Source organism: Hemiscyllium ocellatum, chromosome 14 (genome assembly GCF_020745735.1).
Source record: "Hemiscyllium ocellatum isolate sHemOce1 chromosome 14, sHemOce1.pat.X.cur, whole genome shotgun sequence".
Classification (NCBI taxonomy): domain Eukaryota; kingdom Metazoa; phylum Chordata; class Chondrichthyes; order Orectolobiformes; family Hemiscylliidae; genus Hemiscyllium; species Hemiscyllium ocellatum.
Window position 1 is genome coordinate 2127482 of NC_083414.1, and position 24163 is coordinate 2151644.

A 24163-nucleotide genomic window follows, 5' to 3' on the forward strand; every position below is an offset into this window, starting at 1 on the left:
CTTCCTTAAATATGGGAGCCAAAACTGATCACAATATTGCAAGTGCGGTCTGTCCAGAGCCTTATACAGTCTCAGCAGTGCATGTCTGCTTTTGTATTCTAGCCCTCTTGCAATGAATGCTAACGTTGCATTTGCCTTCATAATGTCCAACTGAACCTGCAATGTTAACCACAAAGAATCCTGAACTAGGTCTCTCAAGTCCCCTTGTGATTCAGATTTCTGAAGACTTTCTCCAATTAGAAAATAGTCTACACTGCTACTCTTACCAAAGTGCATAACTTCACACTTTCCCACCCTGCATTCCAGCTGCCACTTCTTTGCCCCTTGCTGAGCATGTCCAAGTCCTTCTGCAGCCTCCCCACTTCCTCAACACCACCTGTCCCTCCTTCTATCTTTTGTGTCATGTGCAAAATTAACAAAAGTGCCCTCAGATCATTAATGCATCACGTGAATAGTTGTGGTCCCAACATGGACCTCTGCGAAACTCCACTCGTCACCAGCTGCCTTTCTGAAAAAGACCCCTTCTATTTTTTATAAATTAACCAGAACTGTTCACAGTGTTCTAAGATTGCTCTCACCAAGATTCTACACAAGTTTAGCAGAACCCCTCTGCTTTTCAATTCTTTTCCTTGCAAAATGAATTCTAGAATGTACTTTTTCTGCTTTGCTAAACTATGTGGCAGTTTTTAATGTATTATTATTCAGTCCCCTAAGTCCTTCTCCCACCCCCAATCTCACTGTGCCTCATATATTGTCTAATAATAACCATTTCTATGTATAATACAATGATCTAACTCTTGGTTATATTAAACCAGTATCTCCAGTCATAAAAATACACATTCAGGAGCCAGCTGCCAAATTCCATGTCAGTTTTTGGAGATTTTCTGAGACCCAGCCATCAACAGAGCAGACATCCTAAATCCAGGGGCTGGAGTAAGCATTTTGAGACCAGTATCCTGAGACTCTCCGCCTGTGCTCTCTTCCCAGTCAATACTGCCTACCCCGTCCCTTCCCTTCCTCACAATGTGTCCCCGGATACTCTCGTCCCAGACAAATTCAGAAGATATGGTCAGGCTGACATGTTTTCCGTGACTTTTTGACTATTCCTGAGATGCTCCCAACCATGATAACCATCGACTGTTTGTTTTCTTTTTAAAAAAATGGAATTTGGTCTGAACATAAATATCCTTCATTGGAAAATTCCATCCCCTAAAATACTAAACACATGAGAACAATGAACTTCTCAGGCAGAGGGGAATCTGCTCCTGGATCTTTTTTCCATCATGACCCATTTTCCTTTAATTTCAAAACAGCCGATCTCACAGAGTTTAAACCAGCATTTCTGATCTGCTATTGGACAGTGCGTTACCATGGCTTCACCCTATCAATAACATACTGGATCACCAACAACTTGCACTTTTACAATAAAGTAAAACTTCAGATTGTCAAACAGAATTTGATACCAAACCACATCAGGATAATAAGCCAGCTGACCTAAAAACTCAGCAAGCTTTGAGAAGTCTTTTAAATGATGTGGTTTAAAAGATTGGACTGGGGTGTGCTGAAAATGTGTTGCTGGAAAAGCGCAACAGGTCAGGCAGCATCCAAGGAGCAGGAGATTCGACGTTTCGGGTGTACAAAGTTAAAAATAACACAACACCAGGTTATAGTCCAACAGGCTTATTTGGAAGCACTAGCTTTCGGAGCGCTGCTCCTTCACCAGGTGCTTGTGGAGAATCTTTTAAATGAGGTGAATCAGACTGGAGGCCTGTGACCAGTGGAGTGCCACAAGGATCGGTGCTGGGCCCTCTACTTTTTGTCATTTACATAAATGATTTGGATGTGAGCGTAAGAGGTACAGTTAGTAAGTTTGCAGATGACACCAAAATTGGAGGTGTAGTGGACAGCGAAGAGGGTTACCTCAGATTACAACAGGATCTGGACCAGATGGGCCAATGGGCAGAGATGTGGCAGATGAGTTTAATTCAGATAAATGCGAGGTGCTGCATTTGGGAAAGCAAATCTTAGCAGGACTTATACACTTAACAGTAAGGTCCTAGAGAGTGTTGCTGAACAAAGAGACCTTGGAATGCAGGTTCATAGCTCCTTGAAAGTAGAGTCGCAGGTAGATAGGATAGTGAAGAAGGCGTTTGGTATGCTTTCCTTTATTGGTCAGACTATTGAGTACAGGAGTTGGGAGGTCATGTTGCGGCTGTACAGGACATTGGTTAGGCCACTGTTGGAATATTGTGCGCAATTCTGGTCTCCCTCCTATCAGAAAGATGTGAAAGGGTTCAGAAAAGATTTACAAGGATGTTGCAGGGTTGGAGGATTTGAGCTACAGGGAGAGGCTGAACAGGCTGGGGCTGTTTTCCCTGGAGCGTTGGAGGCTGAGATTTACAAAATTATGAGGGGCGTGGATAGGATAAATAGACAAAGTATTTTCCCTGGGTCGTGGAGTCCAGAACTAGAGGGCATAGGTTCTGGAAGGGAAAGATGTAAAAGAGACCTAAGGGGCAACTTTTTCACACAGAGGGTGGTATGTGTATGGAATGAGCTGCCAGAGGAAGTGGAGGAGGCTGGTACAATTGCAACATTTAAAAGGCATTTAGATGGGTATATGAGTAGGAAGGGTTTGGAGGGATATGAGCCGGGTGCTGGCAGGTGGGACTAGATTGGGTTGGGATATCTGGTCGGCATGGACGGGTTGGACCGAAGGGTCTGTTTCCATACTGTACATCTCTAGGACTCTGTGACTCTATCCAAGGATATAGGGTAGGCAATAGACCCGACCCCACAACTAGAGAACCGAATCACAGCATTACTCAAAAAACTTCAGATATCTGGAGAAATAAATAAGATCGAGTTCCAAAAAATGAAACCAAACAGATCCAATATACCATGCCTCCACAGATTACCCAAAATTTACAAACCATGAGCCCCCCTCAGACCTATAGTCACGCTCCACCAACTTACAGACTGGCCAAGGAGCTACACCAAAGACTGAAACACTGAGTAGACTCACACCACTCCATCTACTTCATTCAAGAATTCCTGAAGACCATAAAACACACCAAGATAGAAGAGGATGAAATAATGGCCTGCTTTGATGTAACAGCCCTGTTCACATCCACCAACATTAACCTGGCCAAGGAAACATTAACTACATTATTAGAAGACCCAAAGACACAAACACCAAACACCACCAACTTCATCAGCAAGGACAGTATTGTCAAGCTCGTGGACTATGCCTTACCACCCATTTCACCTTCAACAACAAGACCTACAGACAAACCAACGGAACACCATGGGATCTCCGATATCAGGGTTCTTAGCAGAGACAGTAATGCAGAGACTTGAACAAACAGCTCTGCCCACCATCCAACCCAAACTTTGGATCCGCTTCATGGATGACACCTTTGTGATCACTAAACAAAACAAATTAGAGGAAACCTTCAAGACTCATCAATAATACCCTTACTGGCATAAAATTCACTGAAGAGGAAGAAAACAACAACAAACTGCCATTCCCAGATGTCACAGTAGAGCGAATAGCCAATGGGGAACTTCAAACCAGCATCCACATACAGACCAAATACTGAACTACAGAAACAATCATCCCAACACCCACAAACGAAGCTGCATCATTTATACAGTGTATTCAATAAGAATGGGTACCCAATGAACACAGTCCACTGATTTCTCAACAACAAACCCAAACAAGCAGAAAAAACACGTCCAGAAACCCTAGCCACTCTCCCCTACATCAAAGACATCTCAGAAATGACTGTCAGACTACTCTGACCCCTTGGCATCATGGTAGCCCACAAACCCACCAACACACTAAAACAGCAGCTAATGAACTTGAAAGACAATGAGCAACATTAATGTCATTTACAAAATACCTGCAAGGACTGTAACAAACACTACATTGGACAAACAGACAGAAAACTAACCACCAGGATACATGAACATCAACTAGCCTCAAAAAGACATGACCCATTCTCACCAGTATCCTTACACATGGATGAGGTAGGACACCACTTCGACTGGGACAACACATCCATCCTAGAACAAGCCTAACAGAGACACGCGTGGGAATTCATAGAAGCATGGCATTCCAACCGGAACTCTATCATTTGTGCCTCATTTACCACCACCTGAGAACAAGAACAGGAAATGATATCACCATAGGAAATGATGTCACCAACCCAAGGAACCCTAAATACATAATCAAAAAGCGGGCAACACCACCAGTGCTTCATCCGGGGGTTCACCGAAGATGTTACCTAGTATGGTGATGAAACATCTGAAAATGAACCTTCCTGCTCAGCAAGTAAACCTACATCCAGAGCCTATTCCTGCTTCAAATTCCTATGTTTCTGTATAAGAGAGTTGGAGAGGGAGGAAACCTGAGAGACTAGACCCATGCAGCTGAAGACATGGCCACCAACAAGAGTGAGATTAAAATCAGGAATACTCAGGAACCCAGGACTGGAACAGCATCAAGATCACCAAGAGTCCTGAGGTCCCAGAGATAGGGAGGGGTGTAGAGGCTGGATGAGGTTATAGACATAGGGAAGAGTTTAGAGGCTGGAGGAAGTTACAGAAATAGTGAGGGTTGAAGGGCTGGAGGAGCTGACAGATGGGGGCAGTCCAAAGGCAGGAGGAGATGATAGTTTGTATAAACATAATGGATTGCTAAAGGTTAATACAAACATGTTGTCAATGACTGAAGATGTATTAAAGGATGAGTAAAGTTTCAAAATTTTCCCTGGAATGCTGCCTTCCTGACCCGCTGCAGTCCATGTGCTGTAGGGTTGACCCACAATGCCCTCAGGGAGGGAATTCCAGGATTCTGATCCAGCGACACTGAAGGAACAGCGATGTATTTCCAAGTCAGGATGGTGAGTGGCTTAGAGGAAACTTGCAAGGGATGGTGTTCCCATGTATCTGCTGCCCTTGTCCTTCTAGATGGAAGTCATTGTGGGTTTGGAAAGTGCTGTCTGAGGATTTAGATTAGTTTCCCTGCAGTGTGGATACAGGCCATTTGGCCCAACAAGTCCACACTGACCCTCCGGAAAGTAACCCACCTACTCAGATACAATTCCTTCTGACTAACGCACATAACACTACGGCAATTTAGTATAGTCAATTCACCTGACCTGCACATCTTTGGACTGTGGGAGGAAACCAGAGCACCCGGAGGAAACCCACGCAGACACGGGGAGAATGTGTAAACTCCACACGGACAGTCGCCTGAGGCTGGAATTGAACCTGCATCTCTGGCGCTGTGAGGCAGCAGTGCTAACCACTGAGCCACCGTGCCACAGTATCCTTGGTAAATATCTGCAATACATCTTGTAGACAGTTCAGCGGTGCTGCTACTGAGTGTCAGTGGTGGAGGGAATAGGTTTTTGTGTATGTGGTGAACAGTTGTACTAACACAGACCAAGAATCTCTCAGATTTGATCTCCATTCTTCCAACTAATTTCCAACTAAACAACTTACAAAAGCTTGTACTTATATAGCACCTATAACATTGATCACACTGCACCTGAGGAAAGCTGTCAAAACAGAAGACTCTTTCCAAAACAGTCCCAAGGTCGAGGAGCTTGAGGTAATGTGCAGAGTCTGGATTGTTCGATGGAGATTTAATAGATGGTTTTATAAACGGTTTTGAGAAAATAGATTGTGAGGAGCTGTTTGCAATGACAAGAGAGTTGGCAACCTGAGGACACAGATTTAATAACTGACGGAAAAACCTGAGAGAGGGAGAGAGAGTCACGATCATGGAGTCATTCAGCACAGAAACAGACCCTTTAGTTTAACTGGTCCATGCCAACCAAGTTTCCCAAACCACTCTAGTTCCATTTGCCTGCATCCCTCTAAACCAATCCTATTCATGTACCTGTCCAAATATCTTTGAAATGTTGTAACTGTACTTGTATCTACCACTTCCTCTGGCAATTCATTCCACATACGTACCACCCTCTGTGTGAAAATGTTGCCCTAATGTCCCTTTTAAACATTTCTCCTCTCACCTTAAACCCAAAGCCTCTAGTTTTGAACTCCCTGAGGGAAAAGACCTTTGCTATTCACCTCATCTGTGCTCATGATTTTATAAACCTCTATAAGGTCACCCCTCAACCTCTTATGAGCCAGCCTATCCAGCCTCTCTTTATAATTCAGATCCTCCGGTCTTAGTAGAGAGAGGAGAGAGTTTCATTACACAGCGAGTTGCCATCTGGAATATACTCCCTGAAGAGGAACTGAAAACAGATTCAACAATAATTTGGAAAAGGAGAAAGTTGCAGAGCTAGAGATATTGTGTTGTCCCTTTCTGTAACAGACAAATTTCATAGCTTGTTTCAATGAGGTGAAATGAAACATCAATATTACTGTTTGATTCTGTATTTAATCCATGTATGGGTTGTAGCCATCGCTAGGAAGGTCAGCTTTCATTCTCTATTCCTACTGGAAATCTGGAATAAAATCAGGAAGTGTTGTAGAAACTTGTCAGGCCTGGCAGCAGCTGTAGAGAGAGGAATAAGATTAACGTCTCAAGTCCGATATCACTCTTCTTTGAAACAGAGTGGAGTTTCTGGGACATGTGATGTTTTTCTTCCTAATTGCCCTTTGAAATAACTCTCTGCAGAGGCCAGTATCCCGTCACCAAGTCAGTCTTTATTTACATGTGGACTTTGAGAACTGACCCTGAAGACGCAGTTCCCAGAGTGTCATTATCGCTGATACTACTCTTTTTCTTTTTAATATTTTTTTTCCCTGTTTATAATTTTTTATTAAACAAATTACAAAACAGTTTACAGTAAACATTTACAGCTGTACAAGAGACAGCAATTTTACAAGGGAGAGGAGCAGCAAAGCTAGGCCCCAAACCCTATCGTTTGACCATTTTACAGGGAGATGAGGACAACCCTCAAATCCCAGTTCCACATTTAACAAGACAGTGACAATGACATTTGTACATTAAACAATACGGTTACATACAGAGGTGCAGACAATACAGACCCAGCAAGCCCCCACCCCTCCCACCATTCGACCACTCTAAGGCAGCCCGCCCCTACCCACCTTCCGGTTCTCGGTCCACCCCGTGCCCCTTCCAGTTCTCAGTCATACTACTCTTTTTTTTATTTTATTAAACAAATTACAAAACAGTTTACAATAAACATTTACAGCTGTAAAAGAGACAGCAATTTTACAAGGGAAAGGAGCAGCAAAGCTAGGCCCCAAACCCTACCATTCAACCATTTTACAGAGAATGAGGACAAACCTCAAATCCCAGTTCCACATTTAACAAGACAGTGACAATGACATTTGTACATTAAACAATACAGTTACATACAGAAGTGCAGACAATACAGACCCAGCAAGCCCCCACCTCTCCCACCTTCCAACCACTCTAAGGCAGCCCGCCCCTACCCACCTTCCGGTTCTCGGTCCACCCTGTGCCCCTTCCAGTTCTCAGTCATACTACTCTTTTTATCCACTAGCCAGGGTTCTCTGACTGGACCATGGTAATAGCCCCAATCAAGGAAATCCTATGCTGTGAGGGCCAGCTAGCTGATCTCATTACTTCATCTCTTGAAATGAGTGGTCTCTTCTGTCATTGCAGAGGACAGGCAAGGGGTAACCACATTGCTATAGATCTGCAGTCACACGTAGGCTAGCCCAAAAAAGATCAGGATATCAAGCAAATTTTAACAATTGGCAGTGGTTACATTATTAGTTTAGCTTTTAGATCAAATTTCACCAGCTGGCGAGGTGAGATTCAAACCGTCAGCCCCACATCATGAACCTGGGGTTCTGAGTTACTAGTCCAGTGACATTACCACTAAACCACATCATGAACCTGGGGTTCTGAGTTACTAGTCCAGTGACATTACCACTAAACCACATCATGAACCTGGGGTTCTGAGTTACTAGTCCAGTGACATTACCACTAAACCACATCATGAACCTGGGGTTCTGAGTTACTAGTCCAGTGACATTACCACTAAACCACATCATGAACCTGGGGTTCTGAGTTACTAGTCCAGTGACATTACCACTAAACCACAATTCTCACAGTCTCTGAACAGAGAAAGAGGGAAAAGGATTTACACACAAAGGATAGGGACTGATGGTGAAAAGGATGGGAATTCAGTGGGCAGTTGGCCAGTTGGAAACTCATGGTCATTAAGTCCTGAGTGATCCCAGCGTCACCTCTCTTTGTCTCCAATTTTGCTCTCATCAGCATACACAGAGATCAAAAAAACCCAAAACCATCAAGAGCTGGAGGGGTTCAGCCACATTGCAGCACAAGATGGACAGATAATGGCAACAGTGAGGGCAGCTGTGAGTCTGATTACAAACATTCTCTGACTAACCCATTCCTTCATCACTAAATAACCTCGATACAAAAGCCAACACTTGGTGAATTCCATTACCTCACAGAGGCTTCTTCACAATAATTTTCCAACCTCTTCAGGAACCAGAGTCTCTATTGTTCAAACAGGATAAGGCTACTCAGCCCTTCCACCTTATCTAATATTCAGCTAGATCACAGCTGACTGGTGTCTCCATGATCTCCTTCTCCAACACAGATCTATCAAAGTCCGTTTTGACAACTTCAGTTGGCCCCCAGCCTCAAAAGCTTGTTTTTGGGTAGAAGGGGAAAAGAGAGAGATTGAGTTCCGGATGTCCACTCCTCTCAGTGGGAGGGAATGCTCCCTGCCAGCTCCCCTGAAAGGCCTCCTTCAAACTTTAAGGTTCTGACCCTTCTTTATAAAGTCCACTCACCTGAGAAAATCCTTCATATCCACTCTATCAAATCATAAAGTATAGAAACTAACAAATACAGAATGACTCATAACTCAGAAGGAGACCATTCGGCCTGTTATATTCATGCTGGCTCTCTGCAAGAGTAGTTCTTCTTCCAATCTTTCCCTGTCATTACTTTGAATCAACCTGTTCAGAAATGTTTGGCATCTAGGGCTGGTAGGACTTTAAGAGGATCTTGTACAGTGCTGAAAAATGTGGTTCTGGAAAAGCGCAGCAGGTCAGGCAGCATCCAAGGAGGAGAATCGATGTTTCGGGCATAAGCCCTTCTTCAGGAACCCTCTTTACAACCTTTCTCCCAAAGAAACAGCCTCTCCCTCCACCCTCGGTCCAGTTCATCAAGATTGTGACATCTCCTCCCGGCTCTTGTCTTCTCCAGTGAAAACAGTCCTAACTTTGGCAATCCATCTTTCCAACTGAAGTCTCTCATCCCTGGAACCTTTTAACCTTCTACTGCACCCTCTCCAATGCCTGCACCCTCTCCAATGCCTGCATATCCTCCAGAAACAGCGGTTCCTGGAACTGAGGCATAACCGGTATCTTATAACATTCGTCGTAATTTTCTTAACCAACCTAAACCCCTCACTTAGCCCAGGGGTGGGGAACCTGCGGCCTTAAGGCTGCATGTGGTTTTCTAGGCCATTGAGTGTGGTCTTTTGAATGATTCCAAATTTTGCAGAACAAATCTTTTACTTTTTATTAATTTTTTTTGTCCTTTATTATTTTTATTTTAATCTTAAAATGAATGTATTTAAAATACCAGAGAGTAAAAGAAAATTCAACGAAATAATCCCCAATTCTTGCTGCAAATCTACATTCTCCCACTTAACCAAATTCAAGTCGCCCTTAAGGTCACAGATGACGGATACCCATCGAGAGGATCAGCTAAAACTGCAGACCTCCTTGCTGCAACCAGACATTCAAATGCTTTCCTACAAAAAGCAGCCACAACAAAGTCATTAAAAAGTTAGTTAACTTTATAATTAACTTTTTTTTCATTTTTTTTAGTTAGTTAGTACACAGCAGTTAGATTTTTACAAAGTAATGTGAATTTTGAAGAATACATAATTGAAGTTTTTTGGATGCGGCCTTATTAGATTACAACTAACATAATGCAGCCTTCCAACATGAAAAGGTTCCCCACCTCTGTCTTAGACCAACCCTTAATCTTTATACCAAACATTATGAGTCTTGTCTCCAGAGCTGGCCCTCATGATTTAACCCTTTCAACCCCAGGATTATTGTGATGATTCGGTTTTGTTCTTTCTCGAGATCATTATCTCCTTTCTGAGGTGCCTAGGACTGAACTCAGTTCCATCAGTCTCCACAGGCAGTGTTTACCAGGGTGATAGTGAGTGGGAGCAGGGACTGTGTCTGAGATTCCTCTCTCTTTATTTCTAATCCAGCTCTTCACCCTGACCTCGAGGCACAGAGAAGCTGATCCAGGAGGGAAGCCTCACGTTGCCGAAGAAATGTGAATCTCCAGAACATGTCATTGTGTACCCTTCCAGGGCCTCACTCACTCTGTCTACAATCTACACCCCCACTCTAGGGCCAACGCCTCCTCACTAATGCACCTTTATAATCCACCAGAGGCTGTGTGACACAAGCCCATTGTCCAGAAAACCAGCCAGTGAGCCCAATGTCCTGACCTTTTAATCTCCATGGTAACTCATTCTCTGCAATTTAGATTCATTAAACTCCCTTTAAGGGCCATCAAGTGTTTACAGTGGGTGATTAGAGAGTTAATGTGTGCAGTGTCCAAATATTGAATTAAAATCCTCTACTATGCTGAAAAGGCAATGCTAGATAAAGAGGAGCAGCTCATGCACTGAACTGAGAGACAGAAATCCAGCAGTGCTGGATACAAGGAGGTTCCAATTCTACCGTTTGTAAAGACCATCTGTACCAAAGAAAATCAAGTCAGAAAGTTGTCAAGAGGTTTGGGTAGAACACCTCATTTTTTTACCAGAACACAGATCTCACAGTGAAGGCTTCCAACTGTAGAAAACAACCATTTTTTTGGGGTAAACTTCAAACACTCCCAGGACAGGGTTAAAAATCACACAATACCAGGTTATAGACCAACAGGTTTAATTGGAAGCACACTAGCTTTTGGAGCGACGCTCCTTCATCACGTAGTAGTGGAGGGCTCGATCGTAACACAGAACCTGATGAAGGAGTGTTGCTCTGAAAGCTAGTGTGCTTCCAATTAAACTTGTTGGGCTATAACCTGGTGTTGTGTGATTTTTAACTTTGTACACCCCAGTCCAACACCGGCATCTCCAAATCCCAGGACAGGGACAGCACGGGGTTGGATACAGGGTAAAGCTCCCTCTGCACTGTCCCCCCATCAAACACTCCCCAGGACAGGGACAGCACAGGGTTAGATACAGAGTAAAGCTCCCTCTGCACTGTCCCCATCAAACACTCCCAGGACAGGCGGTTAGACACAGAGTAAAGCTCCCTCTACACTGTCCCCATCAGACGCTAGTGTACAGGGAGGGCCAGCTTCAAGAGCACAGAGGGGACAAAAGTCTTAAAGTTGGCCCTCATCCCAGTTATGATCGGAGGAAATGTTCCATTTCACGCAGCATTTGAGATGATAATAGACGTGCGGCTTGAATCAGATCGAATACAAGAGCAGGAAGGGCAAGGAGAGGGTGGGCAAGCCTTCCGTTTCCTGCAGCTGGACTCAGTGGGAAACATTCTTAGAAACCCTGCTGTTTTCTCAAGCTGGATTCCTGTCGGTCTTTTTCCTTGGCTCTGTCGATTGTACAGTCTTGAAACGATCAGCGTGATGGGAATTTATACCAAAACAACAGTTTGTAATAATGAAGCACCTCTAACATAATCCCCCATCCAAGGTGCTTCATGGGTACATCATGGCACTGAACCAGACTGGAAGAGATTACGATGCATGTCAGAAATGCTTGCTGAGAAAGGTTGCCTTGTCCGACAGGAGATGAGGAAAGCAAATAGGATTCAGGAGGAAAACCCCAGAGCTTAAAGCCTAGGGAACAAACAACACAGTTACTAACAGTGGGGCAATTACATTTGGCGATGCTGTAAAAGCCAGAACGTGAGAGTGCTTTGAGGCTTGTGGGGCTAGAGGAGATTACAGGGAAATGAAAGGATGGAGCCACAGAGAGAGCTGAAAATAAGAATAGCATTTTTAAAAATCAACCACCTGGTATAGGTCCAAGGAAATCACAGGTAATGGGCGAATGGAACCTGGGGCAAGTTATGACTGACAGTTGAATTTTCGTTTCAAGTTTCCAGAGGGCATTTAAGTGGGATGCCAGTCAGGAGTGTGTTGGAATAGTCAGCACTGAGAGGTAACAGAGGGACACGTCAGGGTTTCAGCAGCAGATAAGCTCAGACAAGATCAGAATGGGAGCCCTCTTGTAATGCAGTGGTAGTGTCCCTCCCGTTGGATCAGGAGGTCTGTGCTCAAGTCCTATCTGCTCCAAACGTGTGTAATAACAGCTCTGAAAAGGATGATTAGAAAAATAGGCAGTCTTAGTGATGACACACTGATCAGAAATAGTCACATGATGTTACAAACAGGTGAGTTCAGCTTGGGTTGTTGCCAGGGAGAGGGAGTTGGTCGCTGGGGAGGGAGAGGGAGTTGGTCGCTGGGGAGCAGAGTTTGGGGTTGGGCCTGAGAACGGTAATTTCAGCCTTGCCGATATTGAAATGGGAGGAACTTTGTGCTCATCCAGTGCTGGATGTGAACACTGGGATGATAATTCCGAGACAGTGTCGGAGTTGAGGTCCTGTCCGTGTGGAAACAAATGCTGTGTCTTTGGATGTGAGGCTGCTGAGGGCAGCCAGTGGATGCACAAGGATGGATCTTTCTGGAACCAGAAAACTGGGACCCAGCTGACTGATCATCACGTTACAAATATAAATAAAGCTGCCAGTTATCATCTGTTGGAGTGAACTAGGAATTACAGCCTGAGGATTGAGTCCCAGGTCAATAGAGCTGTAGACTCCCCATTGAATCCCAGTCACAACAGCGAGTGGCTGACTGTCTAATATTGCTTTCTGTTGGTCAGGCTGTCACTCTTGATTGTTGTAGCAGTTTCGTAACAGTTCCTACCCTACTGTTGTTAGAATACTAAATGGACTCACAAACTCTTAACATTCGCCTGTACCTGTGTTTTTGTTTTTGCTGCCGTTTCCCTATTATTTACTATCTGTGCTACTTAACTCTGTGATCTGCCTGGATTGCTCGCAAGACAAAGCTTTTCACTGTGCCTCAGGACATGAGACAATCCATTCAATTCAATTCAATTGTATCTCAGTGAAGGGTTGGATTTCTATGTTAAGGAGAGATTTGAAAATACGAGCTGCTGTCACAAAGCTGGCGCTTTGAGTAAAATGACCATCGTGACTACCTGGTCAGGTCCACGCCCTCCTACAACCCACCCTCCCATCCTGGCACCTTCCCCTGCCACCGCAGGAATTGCAAAACCTGTGCCCACACCTCCTCCCTCACCTCTATCCAAGGCCCTAAGGGAGCCTTCCACATCCATCAAAGTTTTACCTGCACATCCACCAATATCATTTATTGTATCCATTGCTCCCGATGCGGTGTCCTCTACATTGGGGAGACTGGGCGCCTCCTAGCAGAGCGCTTTAGGGAACATCTCCGGGACACCCGCACCAATCAACCACACCGCCCTGTGGCCCAACATTTCAACTCCCCCTCCCACTCTACCGAGGACATGGAGGTCCTGGGCCTCCTTCAGCGTCGTTTCCTCACCACCAGACGCCTGGAGGAAGAACGCCTCATCTTCCGCCTTGGAACACTTCAACCCCAGGGCATCAATGCGGACTTCACCAGTTTCCTCATTTCCCCTTCCCCCACCTCACCCCAGTTCCAAACTTCCAGCTCAGCACTGTCCCCATGACTTGTCCGGACTTGTCCTACCTGCCTATCTCCTTTTCCACCTATCCACTCCATCCTCCTCCCTGACCTAGCACCTTCATCCCCTCCCCCACTCACCCATTGTACTCTATGCTACTTTCTCCCCACCCCCACGCTCCTCTCATTTATCTCTCCACCCTTCAGGCACGCTGCCTGTATTCCTGATGAAGGGCTATTGCCCGAAACGTCGATTTTACTGCTCCTCAGATGCTGCCTGAACTGCTGTGCTTTTCCAGCCCCACTCTAATCTAGAATCTGGTTTCCAGCATCTACACTCATTGTTTTTACCATCCAATGTGATGGCAGAATCTCGGTGGTTAGAATGTACAAGATCCCATCCCTGTCATTACACAGTGACCTACCCTCGGGCAATGAGGGTGTTACTTCACAGTGCCCTTGATTAGGGACTGAGATGCAGATAGAGAGAAGGACAAAAGGAAAATGAGATAAAGCTGGTAAAAGAGAAATGGAGAGAGCAAGACAGAGTGTCCAATCCTGGAACTTCTTTCCCAACAGCACTGTCGGCATTGTTAATATTTGATTAATCATATTGTTCAATTTGTTAAAGTCTTTATTTATGGTTAAAAATAAACAGGAGGGTCTCTTGTAGTGTGGTGATAGTGTCCCTACTTCTGACTCAGGTTCAAGTCCCACCTGCTCCAAAGGCATGTAATAACTTACCTGAACAGAAAAACATCTCTTAGAAAATACTTTTGAAAGACAGTGGTGGCTATTAATTATAGAAGTATATAGGGAGCAGAGGACGTTTCTGGTGCTGTGGTAGTGCCCTATCTCTACGAAAGCAGTGTCATTATTTGAATCATACAGCACAGATTAGGCCCTTCAGCCTATCAAGTCAACACCAACAATAATATCTTTAAATCTACACTGGACGCACTTTCCAGCACTGGGACCATAGCCTTGGATGTCCAGCTGCTCATCCAAGTACTTTTTAAAGGTTGGGAGGGTTCCTGCCTCAGTGACTGTAGCACATTCCAGACCCCTACCACCCTCTGAGTGAAAAAGGCTTTTCTCAAATCCCCTGAAAACCTCCTGCCTTTCTCTTTAAAATGATAGCCCCTTGTTATTGACCCTTCGACTAAGAGGAATAACTGTTTTCTATTCACCCTTTATCAGGTCCTCCTTTAATCTTCTCTGCTCCAAAGAAAACAATCCGCGCTTATCCAGCCTCTCTTCATTGTTGGGCAAAAGTGAGGACCGCAGATGCTGGAAATCAAAGTTTAGATCAGAGTGGTGCTGGAAAAGCACAGCAGGTCAGGCAACATCCGAGGAGCAGGAAAATCAACATTTCAGGCAAAAGCCCTTAACTCTTCATAATTAAAACTGTTCCATCCCCAGGTAACATCCTGGTGAACCTCCTCTGCACTCCCTCCAGTAAAATCACATCCTTGCTATAGTGCAGTGATCAGTACTCCAGCTGTGGCCTCACCAAATTCCTGTACAGCTCCAACATCACCTCCCTGCTCTTATAATCTATACCACGATTGATAAAAACAAGTGTCTCATATGCCTCCTTAACTACTTATTAACTTCTCTTGTCACCCTCAGAGATCTCTCTGTTCCTCTCAGCTTCCTAGTGTCCTGCCATTCATGGATTACTCCCTTGTGTTGTACCTGGTCCAACCTCCATCAGTGATAACTTTGGGCTAGCGCAGTCGATTGTCCTGTTCCGCGGATGCTTCCAGCACCGCTCTGATCTAGAATCTGGTTTCCAGCATCTGCAGTCCTTGTTTTTTATGCAGTAGATAATGGTACAGTCACATGATCCCGGTTATAAGAAAGTCGAGTGATAGCAGCAATGGGACCGGAATCACATTATAACCAAGGAAAGTTCACTTTCTACAAATAATGATCTAAGTTCTTCAATTGCGTTGAAGAAATGTGCGTTATAGCAGAACCAACTGTATTGTCACTGGATTAGTAATCCAGGTAATGATCCAGGAACACAGTTGACAGTCCAATCAGAGCAGATGACAGCACTTGAATTTTCAAAAGTGAAGAATAATTAACTCATGAAACCATTGCAATATAAATCCATCTGATTTCCGAGTGCCCTTTTTGGGCTTTTGTGGTGAAGGGGTTGTGTCTCAATCCCTGGACAAAATGTTGGAATTTCAAATCCCACTAGCCCCAGAGGTGTGTCATAACATATCAGGCTTATCTAAAATAATTTATATACAGGGAGGATTGGATGGGCGACAAGAAGAGAAAGACTGAGGAAGTCAATAAACTGTCTCTATAAATGAAGACATAACGTGTTTTGATTTCAATTTTCCCAAACAGCCTGGAGTCTATTAACAGATATGATGACTCAACACAGACTGCAACAGTTCAATTGTGGGAGAGGGGGAGAAATCTGTTCACCAGCATCTTCTCCAGGGGGATTAGAGACCAGCATTAATTACTGCCCCCAACCAGTGACACCCACATCCTATCAACAGAGGAACAGAAGAGGACAATACAAAACAGAAACACGACAGCAAAAGAAAGAGAGACAGCAACATAGAAAGTGTGAGAGGAGGAGAGACAGCTAGATTGCAAAGGACAAAGAGAAAGAGAAAAAGACACTCCTGGGAGTGAGAGCATTACCAGCTGCTAGAGTTGAGTTGGACATCCTTCTCAGTGAATCACTTTCCATTCCACAAAAGCTGCTCATTCACAGAAATCTGGATGATGTGGGTGGAGAGTTGAGCTGGGAACAGCAAGGGGAAACTCAGGGACTGAATAGCATGATGTTCCAGTGAGTGTACTGAGAGCAGACATGGGGCTTCAGCACTGCATCAATGTCAGGGATCAACACCATCTCAATGTATGTTTCAACGAAGCAAAGAACCAATTTGACTGCTTGGTCCTACCAGACACCCTCCAATAAAACCCTGCAGCTGCACCCCCACCCCCCGCCGCTCTCCCTGTTCCTCTCCACTGCTGGAACTGCTGAAGGAACTTGGGATAAAATTCCCCTGCTTGAAGCATGGTCCCCATGATCACTGCTCAGGGCGCATTAGTAAGTGTGTGCCATTCTTATCCTAGTAGTGTTTGATGGGGGACAGTGAGGAGGGAGCTTTACTCTGTATCTGATCCCATCCTGCCCCTGTCCTGGGGGTGTTTGATGAGGACAGTGAGAGGAAGATTTACTTTCAGTTCAAGCGAGTAGAGAGGGCTTTACCCTGTAACCAACCACATGCTGTACAAGTGCTGGGAGTGTTGAATAATCCCAATGATCACTGCTCAGGGTGTATGTGCCATTCCTGAGCTGGGAGGGTTTGATGGGGGATGAGTAGAGGGTCAGCCAGGAAGGGAGGTTCTGGCTAAGATTCTGAACTATTTCATGTGTGTATAATGCACCTGGCAACTGAAGACTGCAGGAGACCAGAAGCATCACATTCCTCCTTGTACTATCATGTAATCTTTCCCCTCTTCCTCTTCCCTCTATTACCTCCTCCCTCAAATGCTTCTCATCCCGTCCCTCATCCTTTACTTGCCTTACTCCTTCCATCACATCCCATTCCATTGCCTTGTTCTTCCAACTGCCATTATTCTCAAATAAAATGAAGACAATCACTTGAGGCCACAATATGATCTTTTTGTACATTTAGATAAATCCTCAGCCCCTGTCTGTCTAAGCAAAACTAATTTGGACAAACATTGCCCCATTCTCATTAAAAAAAAGTGGTCATGGAGACAGCCAATCTCTGATAGATTTTTATGAAAACTCCCTGACCAATCAGAATCTCACTGCCTGACCTGTGAATGAAGATTGACAGTTAACTTCATTTCCATGTCAACTATGGCCCAACCCCAGCACTCTTGTGTCATTCTGCAGGAAATGGTATCTCTTTTTGTTCTAATTTGGAGATGCCGGTGTTGGACTGGGGTGTACAATGTTAAAAATCACACAACACCAGGTTATAGTCCAACAGGTTTAATTGGAAGCACACATGCTTTCAGAGCGACGCTCCTTCACCTGATGGACCATAACCTGGTGTTGCGTGATTTTTAACTTTTGTTCTAAGTCTATTTCTTGCTACTGAAGATGAAAACGTTCAGCTTCTTGTCTCGTTTTTAGCAATGCACAAACCAAACTGTTTAGATTAAGAATATGTAATGAGCAGAATTTGACTCTGATGTCCAACACCTGAACTGGCTCACTGCATATTCACAAATTGTCTCAGTAAAACTGCAGAGTTGGACCATACTGTTTCTGTACAAGCCTCACAGCCAGTCCCTCTGGGAAAGTAAATGGAGCAGGACATGTGTACCAGGACAGACAGGAACATCACAGGGAGATCAGGCTTCTCGGAAAGCCAGTCAGGCAAGGGGCAGAGGGAGAGTGTGTCCAGGCTGACGGAGAGAGGGACTGGCTGGGGGAGGTGGAGAAAGAGAGACAGACAGAGAGGTGAGGGGAAGACAGCACAGTTAGCGCTGGGTTTCCTTCAGCTTTTCCACCTCAAGTGTTAGGCTTGTTTAGAGACCAAGAGTAACTGTTTATTTAATATCACGCTTTGGAACATAACAAACGCTGGGGAGATTACTGTGGAGGAGAGAGTTTTTCTGTTCAGTTAAACAATCCCTGGATGAGTGCAGCTCCAATGAAACTCGAGCAGCTCAATACCATCCAGGACAATGCAGCCCCTGCTCAGCACCATAAGGAGCAGCCGTGTGTACCACCTACAAGATATACTGGAGGGACTCATCAAGGTTCCCCAACAGCACCTTCCTAACCCATGATCATTATCCCCTGGTACAGTGCTCCTCCAATACCGTCTGGAGCTTTGTAAATTGTTGTGGCGCCCACTCTATGGCTGTGAGTGGGGTGGGGGTAGATAGTGACCTGTGGGAGTGAGGACAGGGCGAGGGGGGGGTTGGTGAGAGAGAAAGCTGAGAGAAGGGGTGCGGTGAGGGTTGTGGATAAAGGGGTTCTCTGCACCAACTGACCAGCAGCTTCAACAGACCAGTAGATCAGAGGTGGGCATTACCAAGACAACAGGTAAGGGATACAGTGGGAACCCCAACAACTGGGAAAGTCAGAGCATTTGGTATTGGGTAGCCCCTCAGCAGGGGCAAGAGGGTGGGGGCTGGGTTAGGTTTTAATGCTCAGGGAGGAAAGGAGGGGAGGACTACCTTCTGGGTCGTACCCCAACCTTTCCTGATGCCAATTTCAAAACATTTTAAAAAGTGCTGCCCACACCTGACTGTGCCAGCTATATTTTGGCATGGGCAGAGTAATCTGTTTTTAATTCATTGCACCTTATGAATTGCCCAGAGGGCAGTTAGGGGTCAGCACAATTACTGTAAGTCTGGATCACCTGTAAGTTGGACTGGGTGAGGATGGTAGATTTCCTCCCCTAAAGGACAGCTGTGAGCCAGGTGGGTTTTCCAAAAATTAGCAACACTTTCATGGTCATCATGAGACTCTTATTTTCGGAGTGTTGCTGAACTGAATTCCAATTCCACCAACTGCTGTTGTGGGATTTGAACCCAGGTCCCAAGAACCCGGGTTTCAGGATTAATAAAATAATGATAATGCAATGAGGTCATCATCTCTGCTATCATTGGGTTCAATTGAGCTTGTAACGAGTAAAAGTGACACGTAATTACACCTCTTGTATAATGGGTGGGAACGTGCACCTACCTGATTTTATACACATCCCCCCACACACCCTGCAAAAACACCCCCCACAACAGCTCATCCTACAGTCACAAACAGAGAGAGCAATTGGTCCAGAAATATCTTCTACTGCTTAAACTAGCAGCTGGATTTTAGAGATGGTCAACGAACTGCCAGCTCCCCTCTCAATGCCCCTCAGAGCGAGGGTTCAGGCAATGCTACTATGTCTGACAGATGTTCAGAACGATTTCAAAACAGAGTCCAGCTGGAGAGCCGCTCATACACGTCCAGCCCAGGAATGCACCGATGGCCTAATAAGCCCTTCTCTAAAATCAACCACATTCCATGGTACAGCATAGTATTACCCACACTCATTCGTCACTCACTGCATGCCAACTCAGAGACAAAGAAAGCACAACAAGTGGGTAATTGCCTCTTCATGAATCAGGCCAGCAAAGCTAGAAACAGATTAAAACATTCACTGACCTGTCCCCATCGGTACTGTACCCCAATGTTATACAGTGACAGACCTGTCCCCACCAGTACTGTACCCCAGTGTTATACAGTGACAGACCTGTCCCCACCAATACTGTACCCCAGTGTTATACAGTGACAGACCTGTCCCCACCAGTACTGTACCCCAGTGTTATACAGTGACAGACCTGTCCCCACCAGTACTGTACCCCAGTGTTATACAGCGACAGACCTGTCCCACCAGTATTCCTGATGAAGGGCTTTTGCCCGAAACGTCGATTTCGCTGCTCCTCGGATGCTGCCTGAACTGCTGTGCTCTTCCAGCACCACTAATCCAAAATCTGGTTTCCAGCAGCTGCAGTCATTGTTTTTACCCACCAGTACTGTAACCCGTGTTATACAGCGACAGACCTGTCCCCACCAGTACTGTACCCCGTGTTATACAGCGACAGACCTGTCCCACCAGTACTGTATCCCAATGTTATACAGTGACAGACCTGTCCCCACCAGTACTGTACCCCGTGTTATACAGCGACAGACCTGTCCCACCAGTACTGTATCCCAATGTTATACAGTGACAGACCTGTCCCCACCAGTACAGTACCCCAGTGTGATATAGTGACAGACCTGTCCCCACCAGTACCGTACGCCAGTGTTATACAGCGACAGACCCATCCCCACCCCCAGTACTGTACCCCAGTGTTATACAGTGACAGACCTGTCCCCACCAGTACTGTACCCTAGTGTTATGCTGGAGTAGACATGTGCAGAACTGCTCTTTATCAAGACAGACCACTTAGTATAATCACAGGGAAAGTTGAACAGAGCAAATGCTCACCCTGGGCTGCCCAGAGATACTGGTAAAGGAGCAGTTCTCCCCTCGTTGTCTTTTACTCCCAGTTGACAAACGGTGAAGATATGAAAAATTCCTGAAGAAGGGCTTATTCCCGAAACGTCGATTCTCCTATTCCTTTGATGCTGCCTGACCTGCTGCGCTTTTCCAGCAACACATTTCCAGCTCTGATCTCCAGCATCTGCAGACCTCACTTTCTCCAAATGGTGAAGACATGTCAGGACAGGGACCCAAACTGTAACAGCTGTCACATAGACTAGTCAAGCTGCTGTAGAATGTTGAACAGACATTTGGATAAGTACATGGATAAGAAATGTTTGGAGGGACATGGGCCAAGCACAGGCAGATAAGATTAGTTTGGGATTATGGTCAGCACGGCTGGATGGACGGAATGGTCTATTTCATGCTGTATGACTCCAACTATGACTCTATTTCCAAGTCAGGTTGGTGAGGAGCTGAGAGGGGAACTTGCAGGGAGTGGTGTTCTCTCGTATCTGCTGTCCTTATCATTCCAAATGGAAGTGGTTGTGGATTTGGAAGATGCTATTTAATGATCTTTTGTGGATTTTATGTGGTACATCTCGTGACGGTACCCACTGCTGCTACTGAGTGTCGTTGGTGGCGGGAGTGGGTGTTTGTGAATGCAGTGCCAGTGAAGTGGGCTGCTTTGTCCTGGATGATGTCAAGCTTCTTGAGTGTTGTTAGAGCTGCACCCATGCAGGACTGGAGGGAAAATAAATGTCAAGCTTGATCCTCAGTTAGCACGGACGCTGGTATGATCTCAGAGGAAGGGATTATTTGAGAGAAAAAGTCAGTGACAGTTGGAAAAAGTCATCAGGGAATCACTGTTAGCTGGAATTCCAGAGATGAATCCGATCAGGATCCTGGGGAAGAGGATCTCCAGGCTAAACTGGGTGGGTTAGTTTGGAAATCTGATGTTGCATCCCACTTATTTCTATATTAGGAATTAGGAATTGAGTGTGTGTGTGTGTCTTTTTATGTACTTAGGCTTGGAATGCGTACAACACTGACAAAGCAGTGAAGGTTCCCAATGTAGCACTCACTCCCAATAGAACAGACCAAGATGCAGGAGGGAGGGAAGTTCTTACCCGGGACACCTATTGCTCTGATTATTTTTTAAAAAGCTCATTTTAAGATGGTGCCTCTGCACAAATAACCAAACTGACCCAACTCAATGTTGCTCTCAATCCTATTGGGGATTCGAAGTGCCAGTCAGAACACAACAAAAAACCCTCACACTCATCTAAAAATGTCCAGCTCCTGGCGCTGAGAGCGGAACATTTTGTTTTCCAAGGTATTTGCAATTAAATATTTTTTCCTGGTTACTCACCGCAGAGTGTGAGGATGAGGGTGTTCATCGTCCCCAAATGCAGCCTCTCGGTGGTAGCGGTTGTGGGGAACTCCGGTCCGCAGGGCTGGCTGTTTGCAAACTTTCTGCGGGAAGTTGCAATCGGAAGCAGCGGCTCGCACAGGATGGGGTTCCTCGGAAAGCACCTGTCAGATCAGTCAGCCTAAACTGCAGCTCCTCACCCACCCCCCAGGACTGCAACTGACAACACTCCGAAACTAGTCACTAGCTGTGCTCAGTGCCCCTTCTCTCAGACCCTCCCAGCACACACTCCCATCTCAGCAGCTGAGATATTTAAAACTGAGAGATGGAAAAAACCGCAGTGGATCAGAGCTGGGATTGGAGTGAGATACTGACTAAGAGCCGGAGGAGGGGGAAACGGAATCGGAGTCAATTTGGAAGATAGAGGTCTAGCTGGTACTGAAGGGAATCAGTGGGAGTTGGGGCTGGAGTGAGTCAGTGTAGTCTCAATATCAATGTTTTAGTATCAAAATGGCAGTGGATAAAGTAATGGGAGCTAAAGTTAAATGTATTTCCAGGACCTGATGGCATCCACCCCACCAGATTAAAATAAATCAGTGAGGAAATTGCAAAAGCTATATATTATTGTCTTTCAAAGCTTTCCAAACTGTGCCAATGCACTGGAGAAGTGTACATGTTACTCAGTTACTTAGGTTGGGAAGGAGAGAGAACTGAAGATGTGTTGCTGGAAAAGTGCAGCAGGTCAGGCAGCATCCAAGGAGCAGGAGAATCGACGTTTTGGGCATGAGCCGTTCTTCAGGAATGAGGAGAGTGTGCCCAGCAGGCTAAGATAAAAGGTAGGGAGGAGGGACTTGGGGGAGGGGCGTTGGAGATGCGATAGGTGGAAGGAGGTTAAGGTGAGGGTGATAGGCTGGAGTGGGGTGGGGGCGGAGAGGTCGGGAAGAAGATTGCAGGTTAGGAGGGCGGTGCTGAGTTCGAGGGATTTGACTGAGACAAGGTGGGGGGAGGGGAAATGAGGAAACTGGATAAATCTGAGTTCATCCCTTGTGGTTGGAGGGTTCCCAGGCGGAAGATGAGGCGCTCTTCCTCCAACCGTCGTGTTACTATGGTCTGGCGATGGAGGAGGCCAAGGACCTGCATGTCCTTGGTGGAGTGGGAGGGGGAGTTAAAGTGTTGAGCCACGGGGTGGTTGGGTTGGTTGGTCCGGGTATCCCAGAGGTGTTCTCTGAAACGTTCCGCAAGTAGGCGGCCTGTCTCCCCAATATAGAGGAGGCTACATCGGGTGCAGCGGATGCAATAGCTGATGTGTGTGGAGGTGCAGGTGAATTTGTGGCGGATATGGAAAGATCCTTTGGGGCCTTGGAGAGAAGTAAGGGAGGAGGTGTGGGCGCAAGTTTTGCATTTCCTGTGGTTGCAGGGGAAGGTGCCGGGAGTGGAGGTTGGGTTGGTGGGGGGTGTGGACCTGACAAGGGAGTCACGGAGAGAGTGGTCTTTTCGGAACGCTGATAGGGGAGGGGAGGGAAATATATCCCTGGTGGTGGGATCTGTTTGGAGGTGGCGGAAATTACAACGGTTGATATGATGTATATGGAGGTTGGTGGGGTGGTAGGTGAGGACCAATGGGGTTCTGTCCTGGTGGTGATTGGAAGGGCGGGGCTCAAGGGCGGAGGAGCGGGAAGTGAAGGAGATGCGGTGGAGGGCATCGTCGATCACATCTGGGGGGAAATTGTGGTATTTGAAGAAGGAGGCCATCTGGGCTGTACGGTATTGGAACCGGTCCTCCTGGGAGCAGATGAGGCGGAGACGAAGGAATTGGGAATATGGGATGGCATTTTTACAGGGGGCAGGGTGGGAGGAGGTGTAGTCTAGGTAGCTGTGGGATTACAGGGGGCAGGGTGGGAGGAGATGTAGTCTAGGTAGCTGTGGGATTACAGGGGGCAGGGTGGGAGGAGGTGTAGTCTAGGTAGCTGTGGGATTACAGGGGGCAGGGTGGGAGGAGGTGTAGTCTAGGTAGCTGTGGGATTACAGGGGGCAGGGTGGGAGGAGGTGTAGTCTAGGTAGCTGTGGGATTACAGGGGG

General features: G+C 45.9%; 1 protein-coding gene across 1 annotated transcript in view; it reads right to left on the reverse strand.

Moving 5' to 3' along the window:
* Positions 1-22352, reverse strand: part of lamb2 (laminin, beta 2 (laminin S)) — a 164703-nt gene extending 142351 nt beyond the window's left edge. The window contains exon 1 of the mRNA XM_060835292.1: positions 22085-22352. Coding sequence (XP_060691275.1) covers positions 22085-22112 — 28 coding nt within the window. The 5' untranslated portion in view covers positions 22113-22352. The remainder of the gene's footprint in view (positions 1-22084) is intronic.
* Positions 22353-24163: the final 1811 nt, after the last annotated feature.